Source organism: Brienomyrus brachyistius, chromosome 7 (assembly GCF_023856365.1).
Source record: "Brienomyrus brachyistius isolate T26 chromosome 7, BBRACH_0.4, whole genome shotgun sequence".
Taxonomy (NCBI): domain Eukaryota; kingdom Metazoa; phylum Chordata; class Actinopteri; order Osteoglossiformes; family Mormyridae; genus Brienomyrus; species Brienomyrus brachyistius.
Window position 1 is genome coordinate 11,636,165 of NC_064539.1, and position 14,412 is coordinate 11,650,576.

A 14,412-nucleotide genomic window follows, 5' to 3' on the forward strand; every position below is an offset into this window, starting at 1 on the left:
AAAGCGGCGTCAGTTTTACTTATGGGATAAAAGCCAATTGGACCTTACATGTGATACATGAGAAATAGGCACATCATTCACACCAGTCTTGTCCAATACTGCTTACTCTTGTAAGCGTTCATTACATGCCATTCATTGGAAGTTCAGCCTAGTTGCACTTATACCTTGTGAACTCCTTGACAGCCACATGCTTGTAATATGTGATTTATTTGCTTCATTGCTTTGAACAAAAGAATCTGCTGAAAAAATATAGATATAATAAATCATTCACATTGAAAGTTAAATTCATCTGGCTTGCTTGCAACGGTAGTGAAATGGGTTTTTAATGGTTTGTATTATGTGTTGTCTTCTATCCAACAGTGTGTTCAGCTGTAGTTCACAGTGGCGCAGTGGTGTAGTGGTTCCTACTGTTGCCTCACATATCTGGGAAAGGGGTTTGAGTCTCTGCCCTGCCTCTGCATGTATGGAGTATGCATATAGTACAGTACACTGAATAAGCTGCCCCCTGCTATATCATGATGTCGCATATGAGTTAAATGCAGAGGACACATTTCGGCGTTATACACTGTGTGCTGTGTATAACTGTGTATAATTTAAAATTAAATTAATTAAATGTTCTCCCCGTGTCATTGTGGGGTCTCCTCCAGTTTACCCCCACAGTCCACATCGCATGCTATGATGAACTGGAGTTGTCTATAGGTATTGTGTTATTCCCTGCCTTGTGCCCATAGCATCTAGGATAAGCTCCAGACCCTCGTGTGGGCTTATAAAATGGATGGGGTTTGGGAGACTATGGCAATGTGCTGACTGAGAATTTAGGAAAACTCTACTGGAAAAAAAAACTTTTTACATGAGTCTATTTCCTACATGGCTAAACTTACTAATAGTAGCTAAACATATATACACGAGGTAATCCATCCATCTTCTAATCCAATGTTTCCCAATCTGATCCTTGGAGATCCACCGATAGTTCACGTTTTTGCTCCCTCCCAGCTCCCGGTAAGACAGTCCACATTTTTGCTTCCTTCCTCCTTCCAGCTAGGAAGGAACCAAAACATGGACTGCCTGCAGATCCCCAAGGACTGGATTGGGAAGCAGTGTTCTAATCAATAATCCTGGTCTGGGTCATGGGGGGTGGAGCCAATCCCAGGCAGCACAGGGCACAAGGCATCCTGGATAGAATGTCAGTGCAAAGAAATATAAAACTGTATTTTTAGTACTTCAAACCAATAACCCACCCATCCATCCATCTTCTAACCACAAATCCCAGGCAGAGTAGTGGGGTCATAACAATTTGGTAAATCAAATTTTGGGAGACGACTCATTTAGAGGAGAGCATAAATATGGAAATGATTCAAAAACGAAGAAACAGTCTTACAGCTCATGTTTTTTGAAAGAATTAACCTCATTTTCATGCACAAAAACACTTATTAAAAGAAACTAAAAGATTGTTCTTGAGTTAGTATTTAACATAATTTTATTTGTCATATTGCAAATATTTTGTTTTTAAAAATCCACTGCAACTGTAATACTGTAATACTACTGTAATACTAAATAATACTTTTTTATTAACATTTTTGTAATTTACAATTGGCAGACAAAATCAAGCAAAAAAATATAATATAATAATATAATATAAATATAATATAATATAAAATATATTATGAAAGGTGTGACTGTGTTTTAAGTTAAATAAAATAATAATTAAACAATTCCAGTAAAAAAAGAGAGATCCTGCAGCTATCACTGCTTGAACTTTTAATAACCGGACCTTTCTGTAGACAATCTCTAACCATGAAATTGGTGATTGGTGGGAATGACTATCACACAAGGAGGGCAGTACTCTCACAACAGTTTTAAACCCTGGGTCAAACATGCTGTATAATGCATGTCCTGTATCATAGTCTTTGGTAATTGCATTGTTTCGAATCACAATTTCTATTTGAAATCAATAAATTGTTCAGACCTAGTTTCCTTTCTTTAATCGTAATATACAGTAAACATTCCTAGAACAGCGGGGATGCAGGCTACATATTCTGTGTTCACAACCTGTTGCCCTAACAGAATCCTTCAGCTCTGGTGACTCTCACTACCTGCAAGTGGAAGATGGTGCGTCTCAGGCCCCACCTGCGTTTGCTTCACCCTTTTGGTCTCCTACATTCTGATCGAAGCTCTGTCGTCACACGGGGGAGCATCTTCCTCAGTGACCAAGGCACCATTGCATGTACCACCTCTAATGAGGTGGATCTCATTTGTTTAAACCATACTGCTCTTATACACACCCTAGAAAGCCATCTTCTGCCTGGCTGTTTGTGACATTTCTTTTGTTAATTATAACTGATATCCTGTGTTTAAAATGACAACACTTCATCATGGGATATACCGTAATGCAGTCACATTAATTAAAATTTTTTAAAAATAAATACTTTCCATGACTGAAAATAATGCAAAACTAGCCCCTTAATAAGAATGGCTTAGTGTACTGATACAGCTGCCTTTGTCTTTATCATTGCATGTTTTGTTTGGCTGTGGTGTCATTGTCTGAAGTTAGAGCTTTCGATTGTTAATATACAGAAGCTATCCTCTTCACAAACAGAACACTCTGTTAACACGCTTTTAACAATTATTGCGCATTCTTCCACCGCGTGCAACTGAACTAGTTTGCCCACGTAGTTCATAAGTACTTTTTAAGTTTTTATGGGAGTGAGCGTCGTAAACTTGAAACGTCGTATGTCAGGACGTCATAACCCGAGGTGGTGCTACGATTATATAATTCCTTGGTAAGACCTCACCTAGAATATTGTGTGCAAGTTTGGTGATCCTACCTTAAAAAGGACATTGCTGCCTTTGAAAGGGGTCAACATAGGGGTACTAAAATGATTCCTGGTCTTAGAGGAATGTCTTATGAGGAGAGGTTAGCTGAGCTGAATCTGTTCAGCCTTGAGCAAAGAAGACTAAGGGGGGACATGATCCAGGTATATGAGATGCTAACAGGTCTGGATCCTGTTCAGCCAAATGGCTACTTCAATATTAGTAAATACTAGAACACGTGGACATAAGTGGAAATTAGCAGGATAACATTTTAAAATGAATTTGAGGAAGCACTTCTTTACATCACGTGTAGTTAGAGTAGGGAATAGTCTTCTTGCCAGTGTAGTGCAAGCTAAAACCCTGGGTGGCCTCCTCTCGTTTGTAGATTTCTTATGTTCTTATATATATAAAATATACACACACACACATACCTGTGGTATGTGATGTTATATAGTACATATTAAAAAATCAACTGCATGTTGTTAATGTTGTTACCTGGGACAGGTGTTTCCTTCATGCTCCTCTTTCATGACAGGCTTAAAAATGATGAGATTCATGTTTGTTTATGAAAGTAACTGGGAAAATATCATCTTCACATCATCTTTCTGGTCCATTCCAAAAGAGATATCTGTTGTGGTATATTAAAAAAATATGCCAACCCACCATAAATATGGTGAGTTCTGAATTTATGCATACAAAGTAGTTTGACCACAAATGGTTTGGGGGGAGACAACCATCTAGGCCCAGATAGTGCTTTTTATTGCTGCCCAGCAAATGCACAACATTTACTTTTGAGTTGCATTGGTTTACTGATCGTAAATTGCATGCTGCAGTCATGTGGTAACATGACATGCTGGAATCCCTTTCCGGGTAACTTAATGCTAGCCTTGGTGATATTGGGCATGAAGAAGGCTGTTGTTGGACAGGCGTGGTGCAGAAGACCACGTCATGAGCCTGGGAAGTATAACTGGTGGCATGTTCTCTGAGGAGAACAACAATCGACAGAGTGGCATTTAATTATTGTGTACTGGTACAAGTGTGTTCTCTAAGCTGAGCAAATAAATGATACAAGTCAAGCTACATTTACTGTTATGCTGGTGGATGGGCTTATTGTGATGGTAATTATTCAAGTCTTTCGTTATTTAACTGCTAACAGTTTTGTGTCCATCATTTTTGTTTCTGTGCTTTAACTAATTGTTCTAAAAAAACCTCTTTTTTTCTCCCAGGTTTCTGCCACAGAGGAATGCATAGGGCCTATGCGATTGAACCAAGAACCTATTCAGGTACAATAAATTTCATTTTAATATGGCTAATTGTTCTGACTGGCAGAGTTCAGAAGGCAAATTTCTGTCCTTACCTGTAGGTCTACGAACATAAAGGGAGTGGGGTCATTCTAGAGAACCTCAGTTGGTTTTGATTTGATGAGTGATGTCACAATTACTCTGGTGGTGGTACTTAAGTTATATGTTCATTTATAGGATTTTGCTGTTTATGTAGGTTTTACACCTGTATTTAGCTTTGTTTTCAGATTTAATCAGATTTAAATCTGCTGCAGCTGTTAAACCTCAGCTTATTTTGATTTGTTATTTTGTGTTGTTGTGCTTGAGAAGAAAGGGAAATTGCCAAGGTATTAAATTATCTAAGAGGAAAGTCTTTGAAGTGCACTGTGTGTTCCAGCATAGTGATTTTTGCTTTGTGGACATATTGAACAGATTTAGACAAGCCTTATTTTTGTTTTTTGCTAGTTTTCAGATGTGCTGTTTCCAAAAAAAAACCCTGATTGTATAGGATATTAATCTTTTGATTTCATACCTTTGACTTTTACACGTGCTTGTTCTTAAATAAAATCCCAGTCCCAGAATATGAGGCTAGAATAGTAGTTCAGGTTCAAATTTTTATTGATGTATTTGCCAAGTTTATTAAAGTTGCATTTTATCGGTTAAAAGAAAAGGATTTATTTTTTTATTTATAGATTTTGTTCATCTCGGTACAGAGTGTTTGGAGGAGATGGTATTCAAGTAATTGTATTATGTTTGGAGAAAGAATGAAGAAAAATAGTCAGTGAACTTGCAGTGTTCAGAATGCCTGACCATAGGGGGAGAAACTGTATTTTTTATGCTGAATTTACACTCTCAAAAATGGCACACCTGCTTATGGTGCTGTGCTGTTCTCTATAATTGTACCATATGATTGGCTTTGCAGTTACTGTACCAAAGGGATGATGAATGCTCTGCTGTACAGACTGCAAATTAATGTTTATTTAGCAGTTCCAGCAAACCCATTCCACTAATTTTTCATTGCTACAAAATGTTTTTGTTACAAGAAAAAAAACCATGCTTTGCAAGAGACCTACAGTAAACACCCCTAGGAAAGGCTGGTAGTCACACCAAATATTTATTAGCTAGAGATAAATTTCCATCCCACCGCAACCCTCACTAAAAAATATGGGAAGATGATGTCGATGTTAATGATGAAATTTTCCACCTTCATGCAGCATTTGGATCTATATTTAGATTTTGGTTCTATGTTGCGTTACCAGCTTAATAAATTGATATTGATTGGTAATTAGCACTTCAATAAAGTTCTCCTGAAATTCCTAGACCCTGTTTTTAGGAAGGCATTCAGCTGTCCTCTAATCTCCTTCTCCGTTTGAGTGAGCTACTCACCATCTACATGTATTACTGCAGGGTCCCCATTACTTTTCCACAAGGGCGGGATTCAATAAACAGCACAAAGCAAAGGGCCAGTGACTCATCCTCATTTGGTTTTATAATTATTCTAAAGTAGTTTTTTATTGCCCCACATAATGCACAATATATTATTGATTTGTTTTTATTGATTTGAGTTGACCAGCTATGGGCAGAACTTTCAATTTTTTTTTTCCCACATCCAAGCCATTTTTCGGGAGCGGGTTCAATTTGTTGACAATAATTTTGTCAGCCGTGTACTGGTGTCTGGGAAGCAAACATAGCAGCTCTCCCCACAAGAGCAGTCCTCCCATTAAAAAATCTCATGACGAGGTCGCTGTTCTGTGTCGGCCCTGTTAGAGGAGTCGCTGGCAAGTGAAAGCAGAGTGGACAGGTCTGCTGCCAAAACGTCTGCGCTACTCATCGCACGCTCACTACTGGTACTTGCTTCAGCCACTGTATAACCTTTTTTCTATATGACTTAAAAACATCTCCCTCCATATCGGTTAAACACATTAGCATTTGTGAAATGTTTTTCAGCTTTTTCTAAGTTCCTCAAAAGGCGTGGAGATGTCCCATTTACCCACTCTTGTGTTGGTGCAGTTTAAGGATCATGGTAGCAGGATGATTGTATGTATATTCGGTATGTAAAGTAAGCTTAGCACACCTCCCACTTGAGGCATATTGATTTCAGGGAGGCAGACGAGGAGCAATTGGGGGGGGGCAGTACTGAGTAGGTTTTATTGGGAATTACCAGAATAGCATTGCTTTTGAAAATACTGTTAAAATACGGTATGACGGTATTAATTAATAGATACTGCTGAAACCTAGTGCTGGCTAGTGGGGGGGGGCTTGGTGCAGGTGGCGAAATTTGCCATATTACCATCATACTGCCCAAGCCTATTAACACCATGAAAAATGTTTATAAAGGTTTACCCATTCTATTGTACTGCTGAAATTTGTGTTTGTTGCACTATATCTGCCCTCTGCTGGCCTGGTGGAGTATCATTGCTGAACACATGCACCAACTGCAACCGTTTTTGCAGTTTAGAATGACAAATTATGTCATTCTATGCAATGAATTCATTGTCAGCCTATTTTTATGATGGATTGGCATTATCCTTTGAGTTGCTGCAGCACACTTTCAACAGATCCTGTCACCATAGTAACTTAGTTTGTGTACATATGTCAGAGCAGCTGAGGTACCCATGTGATCCCATTGCTACTAGCTGACTCTGTACTCTGATCCCTAAAACCTGCTCACATCTGTATATGTCTGTGGGCAAGAGCAAAATATATGAAACCTACACAAATGTCACTATTTTTGGACTGACTTTAGCCTCCAGAATCACTTCGAAACATTTAGAAGCTTTTCTTCACACCACTGTTGTTATTTTTGCACTCATGATCTTCCTTTTAGCTTTGAGTCTGGCCATACATTGACTGATTTATTTATTTTGTTGATCGCAACATTCTCAGTAAAATATAGATTTTCTTAGATGCTAGACACAACACATGTAGCACCAACAGCCATACCAATTTCAGACTTGCGTCGATCACACATCTTTGCTGTTCTAATACTTAAACGAACTGTAAACGAACCACTTGACCCTGTCTGCATCATGTATATATTCAGCTGCAGTCATGTGACTGAGGTTTTGAGGAACAGGCTGTTTCTGGTAATGGGCAGGTGTAGCTAATAAACTGGCCAAAGAGTGTGTCTCAGTATATCACTCAGAATGGCCATTCTGAATATATAACTCATCTGGCTTTGAAGCTGTTAGAGTTGGTCCTATATATACCAGGAGAGGTATGACTAATCTGTTGTCACATTCCTGGACCTCTCTGCAGTCCGTCACTGTGCTCTTAGTCCCAGTGGAATGCAGACATACATTGCAATGACAAATGCATGCATAGGTCAGATGTTTATTTTTTTTTTTACTGTGGTATTTGTGAAGTCACTAACCAAGGTAGTCCCCAAAAGAAATGTAGTAGTCATAGTAGGAGATGACTCTGAGTATGTAAAATACTGCATTCGAGAGCCAAGTCAATTAGGTTATGAGAAATCTCTCATAAATCAAAAAAATATTTTCAGCATATATTGCTGAAATCATAGTCTCTGATTGGTAGGACAGGCAGATAATGGTGTGTGCTAATGTTACAATGGAAATGTGTAAACATCATGACATCAGTATGAACTTCATTTTCTAAATGTGCACCTTAATGGATATTGAATTTATTTTTATGTACTCGGAATATTAATTTTTATTTAAATTTTAGTTTTTTTATTAGTAGGTTGCAGCAGTATTTATGTTCTGTTTCTTTTACCCCTGCTATACCAAAAATGTACCGAATTGGGACCTCAAAATGTACCGAACCATAATTTTTGTGCCCGTTGCAGCCCTAGAAGTTAGTAACATAATGAAATAATAAACTATAATCAAGAAGTAAAAAGAAGAAAAACAAGAAATTAAAAAGATTCAAAAAGATTTAATTACTTAGCCCCAGTGTGAATATGGATTTAGTTGTGATTAGTAACTCAAATGTGCACTTATGATTACAGTATGTGTAAAATATCATCATTTTACAAGTACAACGTAAAGTACTGAAAAAGAAATGCTGCAAGAGGGATGCAGCCTTAAATGACATGAAATCGGTTCACACCCAGTTGACCATGGTGTGACTGTCTCAGACTCCATTCCAGCCCATCACATAAATCCTCATCTGCATTTGGATCTAGTGACCGAGGGGCTATGGCTTACACATACCATCTGCATTCCCAGTGCATATCGAACTGGCCGGCCACATCTTATCTGTGATTGGAGGCAGTGTCATCCTGAAAGATTCCCTCTCATCTTCTGACAGACAGAAATGATGTCATGCAGTCATCACTCATTACTATTATGTAGCCATTAGCAGTAGCCTTAGTTCCTAAGGAGATATTTATGCTCTAGCGTTGTCCTTCCTGCCTGATACAGCGATTCATAGTACTTTAGGTTGGCGACACGTGTGCTTCAGTGTTTTGTTGAGAAGAAGGTGAGGAGTGACGTGTTATTACATTTCACAGCCACTTTACTCACCATTAGCCATGCTCTTAGTTCCCATGGACACACAACTGTGTATTGTCAAGTGTGATAATGTATGCAACATCCCATGGAATATTATTTAGCACTTAGTGAATGTAATCCTTGAAACAATATTATAAAGATGCAGCCTGCAGAATACAATGCAGCCTTGTAAATTTCAGAATATAGTCCAATTACTGCTGCATCATATAAGTGTTTTTGCGCCTAATATTAGCTTTGAAGTTCCTGCATCTGTATCTTGTTTTGGCCCCGGCTGTATGAATATGTGCCCTTGTTAGTTCTGCAGCTTATTATATTGTTAAATATCAAAGAATATAATTTGGCTCTGTAATTAAGCAACTTGTGCCCAGCTGACACTACCAAGACTAATACTGTTCTTTATTATAGAAACACCTGAGTTCACATGATCTTTTTGGGTGTGTCGCCTGGGTCTTTATAATAATGCCCATGGCCGGTTCTTGGGCCCTCTCCATGAGCATACAAAACATTCTGGAGCCCGTTTTGCTATGATTATGGTTCCAGAAAAAAATTATTGCCGGCTCCATGAAATGCAGGTGGGGGAAGTAACCGGACCCCAGACAAGACAGGGAATAATGGTAAGATGCATAGAGGCGAGAACTTCCTGGGTCCCAGAAGGGGAGACACCATGATAGCAATTGCTCCAGAAAGATGATGCTTGGGACATTCCACGTGACAGATATCTTAACAAGAGATATGAAAAGGGTATAAAAATCGGTGTAATCCAGCATGGGACAGACTCCTTCAGGGGGTTTGGTCTTGGATACAATAAAAAACTGACTTTGGAATTCTACAGAAGCAACTCCTGACTCCTGATTTGGCTTAAAATATTAACCACAGCAATACAAGTCGCATTAAATTTGTCTTTCTCTATATCACGTGATCAAATAATATTTACCTTAATTTCAGTAAAATTCAGTGCTCAGAGAAAGTCCTGTAATTGCAGTTGTAGTCATTGGCTCTCAAAGAGATACTAAATACAAATGTTTTGTGTTATTGCAACGATGTGGCAATGTATGGATGTATGGAATACCAAAGTACAGCGTAAAAACATCCCAATGATATAGGTAGTGCATGAACAGTTCCACATATACCCAGAACTCTAGATCTTTAAGCGGATAAGTTGCCAACTCTCATCCCCGTAAATAATGTCCTTACTTTCCCATGTTTGGTAACTTTCAACTGTGTCCTGTTAAAGTTCCCCATATTTGATATATAGAGCAGTGTAATACAAATCTATCTTTGACACCACAGGCATCTTGCATTACAATATTACTGCGTTGGAAACGTGTTTTAAGGAGTACTTAACCTGCTACCCCCAGAAAGGGCATGAAATCTTCCTATCTTAGCAAATCTTAAGTTTGTCCATGAAATGATATTGCTTCCCTTCTGCTCTCCTTCAGATCTCCATAACATGCTCCTGTCATTTTTTGAGAGTTGACGTTTCTTCTCTGCTCTCAGAATGCTGTGCCCCACCATGGTGCAGAGGCCTCAGGCCGGGAGTTCTCAGAGTGGCTCCTGGCGTCCCCGGGTGGCCCTGTCCATCAGCGCAGGCCACAGGGCGGCAGGGGCCCTCGCACCGGCTGCTCTGTCAGCCGCCATCACAGCTGTGTAGAATTTCACAGTGGAGCTCTATTGGCTGCGAGGTGCCGAGTAGATAAAAGCGTGTTGACCTTTCGCAGACAGCCGCAAATATCGGGTCACCCCCCCACCGCCACTACCACTACCTCTATACGCATCACCACCCCCCCCCCCTGCCCCCGAGTGTTGCGGTCATGACAGCCCATCTTGCAAGCCCAGTCGGTGAGCTTTGAACCTTTCCTGTCTTTGGGAAATTCAGAGACGTAACCTAGGCGACAGAGAACGTGAACAAGCCGCTTTACCCGGTATGGAAATTAGGCGAAAGTTTTCCACGTTGTTCAATTCTAAAAATACACATTTTGAGTGCTAGTCAAAGGATAACTGGAAAGATTCTGAAATCCATATATGCATCAATGGAGTTTAACCTAAACAGTGCCTTGTAAAATAGTCATTTCCATTTCACACTTATGAGGTCCAGGGTGTTTTCTGAAATGAAAACCACTTGCTACAGTTGATTCCCGCTTCTTCTTCTCCTCATGCTGACCTTATTTTGGGCGTGTTGCCCCTCCCCCTCGGCTTTTTATCCAGGGATATTTGGATGCTGCAACATGATAGTCAGTCCGCTTGGTGATACTGGGCAACAACCAACTGCCCTAATTCAGTTTTTACCTTACTTAATGTTAGCATCTGCTCTGAGTTAAAGAGTGGTTCTTTACGCCGTTTTTAATGGATTTTTTTTTCTCTTTTGAGTGATATTGTTACCTACAAACCTCTACTTGTATATATTTCACCTGCATAAATTTGGACTTGCGTAAAAAGTCCCCGACATTATTTATTGCACATTATTTATGGATAGCTCTTATGCAAAGCATCTAAAGTCCATTAAGCACAAGTTGGCATAACCAGACAAGGCAGGCAGCTGCATCTTCCTAGTTCTCGCATGTCTCGTACAGTGAATACATGTATTCTATTAGTCCTTTATACAAATGTAAAGAATTCATTTCATTGACTAGGCATGTATCCTATTAAAGTATTTAATATGTCTGACATTTATTAGAGAACAAATGCTTGGGCTAGGCTAGGTTAGATTAGGGAAGGCCAGGCCTGTGTTTCCAACCTGGTTCTCAGGGACCCCCCGACAGTCCATGTTTTTGCTACCTCCTTGCTCCTGGATAGGAGCAAAACCATGGACAGGTTGGGGATCCTCAAGGACTGGGTTGGGAAATACTGGGCTAGGCTATGCTGAATGGTGAGGAGGAGAAGGAATCCCCATCCGTCCATCTCCTACCGCTTTTCTGAGTCGGGTCGTGGGGGCAGCAGTCTAAGCAGGGAAACCCAGACCTCCCTCTCCCCAGCCACTTCATCCAGCTCCTTCGGGGGACTCCCAAGCCATTCCCAGGCCAGCCAAGAGACATAGTCTCTCCAGCATGTCCTGGGTCTTCCCCAGGGCATCCTGCCAGTGGGACATGCCTGAAACACCTCACGAGGGAGGCGTCCAGGAGCCATCCTGACCAGATGCCCGAGCCACCTCATCTGGCTCCTCTCGATGCGGAGGAGCAGCGGCTCTACTCTGAGTCCATCCCAAATGACCGAGCTCCTCACCCTATCTCTAAGGGAGAGACCAGCCACCCTGCGGAGGAAACCCATTTCGGCCTCTTGTATTCGCAACCTCGTTCTTTCAATCACTACCCACAGCTCGTGACCATAGGTGAGGGGAGGAATGTAGATCGACTGGAAAATCGAGAGCTTTAGCTCAGCTCCTTCTTCACCATGACAGACCAGTGCAGTGCCCGCATTACTGCTGACGCCACACCAATCCATCTGTCGATCATTCCCTCACTTGTGAACAAGACCCTGAGATACCTGGGGAAGGACTCCCTCCCCGACCTGGAGAGAGCACTCCACCCTTTTCCGGCTCAGGACCATGGTCTTGGATTTGGAGTGCTGACTTTCATCCCAGCCACTTCACACTCAGCTGTGAACTGCTCCAATGAGAGCCGAAAGACATGGCCCGATGAAGCCAACAGTACCACATCATCTGGAAAAAGCAGAGACCCAATCCTCAGGTCACCAAACCGGACACCCTCAACGCCTTGCCTGCGCCTAGAAATGTTATGAACAGAATCGGTGAGCCCTCACCGGAAATTAATTCAATTTGCTGCCAACAATGCGGACCAAGCTCTGACACCAGTTGTACAGGGACCGAACAGCTCTTATAAGGAAGCCCTGCACCCCATACTCCTGGAGCACTCCCCACAGGACTCGGTCGAATGCATTCTCCAAATCCACAAAACACATGTTGACTGGTTGGGCAAACTCCCACGTACCCTCCTGGACCCTGGCGAGAGTATAGAGCTGGTCCACTGTTCCATGGCCAGTGCAAAAACCACACTGCTCTTCCTTCGACAATCCAGCAGACCCTCCTCTCAAGGATCCCCCGAATAGACCTTACCAGTGAGGCTGAGGAGTGTAATACCCCTATAGTTGGAACACTCCCATGAAGAGAGGGACCACCACCCCAGTCTGCCAGTCCAGAGGCACTGCCCCCAATGTCCACATGATGCTGCAGATGTGTGTCACCCAGGACAGCCCTGCAACATCCAGAGCCTTCAGGAACTCCGGGCGGATCTCATTTGCCCCCAGGGCCCGGCCACTGAGGAGCTTTTTGACCACCTAACCGACCTCCGCCCCAGAGATAGGGGAGTCCACCCCCAAGTCCCCAGACACTGCTCCCTCATTGGAAGGCGTATCGGTGGAATTGAGGAGGTCTTCAAAGTATCTCCTCGAAGCCATCTGGAAGTCGTTCTCCATGGCCTCACCAAACTCCTCCCACGCCCCAGTTTTTACCTCAGCAACCGCCGAAGTTCCGCTTGGCCTGTCAGTACTCATCAGCTACCCACAGGCCAAAAAGGCCCAATAGCACTCCTTCTTCAGCTTGACGGCATTGACGGGATTGCCACAGTGACAGGCACCGACCACCTTACGGCCACAGCTCCGGTCAGCCATTCAGACTCAATGTCGCCCGCCTCCCCTGGGACATGGGGAAAGTTCTACTGGAGGCAGGAGTTGAAGCTCCTTCTTACAGGGAATTCCGCCAAACATTCCCAGCTGACCCTCACTATCCACTTGAGCCTGCCTGGCCTGACCGGCTTCCTCACCTATCAGCGGAGCCAATCCACCCCAGGTGGTGATCGGTTGACAGCTCCGCCCCTCTCCTCACCTGAGTGCGCAATACATGCGGCTGCAAGTCCGATGACATGTCCACAAAGTCAAACTGCAGCCTAGGGTGTCCTGGTGCCTAGTGCACATATGGATACCCTTATGTTTGAACATGGTGTTCATTATGGACAATCCATGATGATCACAGAAGTCCTGTTCCTCCCAATCCCACCTATCCAGGTCTCACTGTCATTGTTCACGTGAGCATTGAAGTCCCCCAGCAGAATAAGAGAGTCCCCAGGAGAAGTGCTTTCCAACACCCCTTCCAAGGACTCTAAAAAGAGTGGGTATTCTGAACTGCCGTTTGGCACATAAGCGTAAACATCAGTCAGGACCCATCCCCCCACCCAAAGGTGAAGAGAGGCTACCCTCTCATGCACCCCACTATACAGGCACCCAGCCAGGGGGCAATAAGTATGCCCACCCCACTCTACTCTAGTTTCCACTGTCCATGTAATTAGTTGAACTGGTGGCTCTAAACTGCCTCTAGTATGAATGTGTGCCATGCAGTGGTTGGGCAGCCAGTTAGCCTTGGTTCATACCTACCGATTCCTCCACACTCAGCATTACAGTATTTGGGTAGGCGCTTAATGATGAGTGGATGAATATCCATCCATCCATCCATTTTCCAAACCGCTTATCCTATTGGGTCGCGGGGGGTCCGGAGCCTATCCCGGAAGCAATGGGCACGAGGCAGGGAACAACCCAGGATGGGGGGCCAGCCCATCGCAGGGCACACTCACACACCAGTCACTCACACGTGCACACCTATGGGCAATTTAGCGACTCCAAGTAGCCTCAGCATGGTTTTGGACTGTGGGGGGAAGCCGGAGTACCAGGAGGAAACCCCACGACGACATGGGGAGAACATGCAAACTCCACACACATGTGACCCAGGCGGAGACTCGAACCCGGGTCCCAGAGGTGTGAGGCAACAGTGCTAACCACTGCACCACCATGCCGCCCCGTGGATGAATATATAAGTGTAAAGTAACACAGTGTCACAGATT

The 14,412-nt window shown here is 42.6% G+C and overlaps 1 protein-coding gene across 3 annotated transcripts in view; it reads left to right on the forward strand.

Annotated features, from left to right (window-relative positions):
- Nucleotides 1-14,412, forward strand: part of pde8b (phosphodiesterase 8B) — a 64,119-nt gene that overhangs the window by 22,915 nt on the left and 26,792 nt on the right. For all 3 annotated transcript variants that reach the window (XM_049019057.1, XM_049019056.1, XM_049019058.1), the window contains one exon: nucleotides 4,038-4,094. In XM_049019057.1, the coding sequence (XP_048875014.1) occupies nucleotides 4,038-4,094 (57 nt within the window). The remainder of the gene's footprint in view (nucleotides 1-4,037; nucleotides 4,095-14,412) is intronic.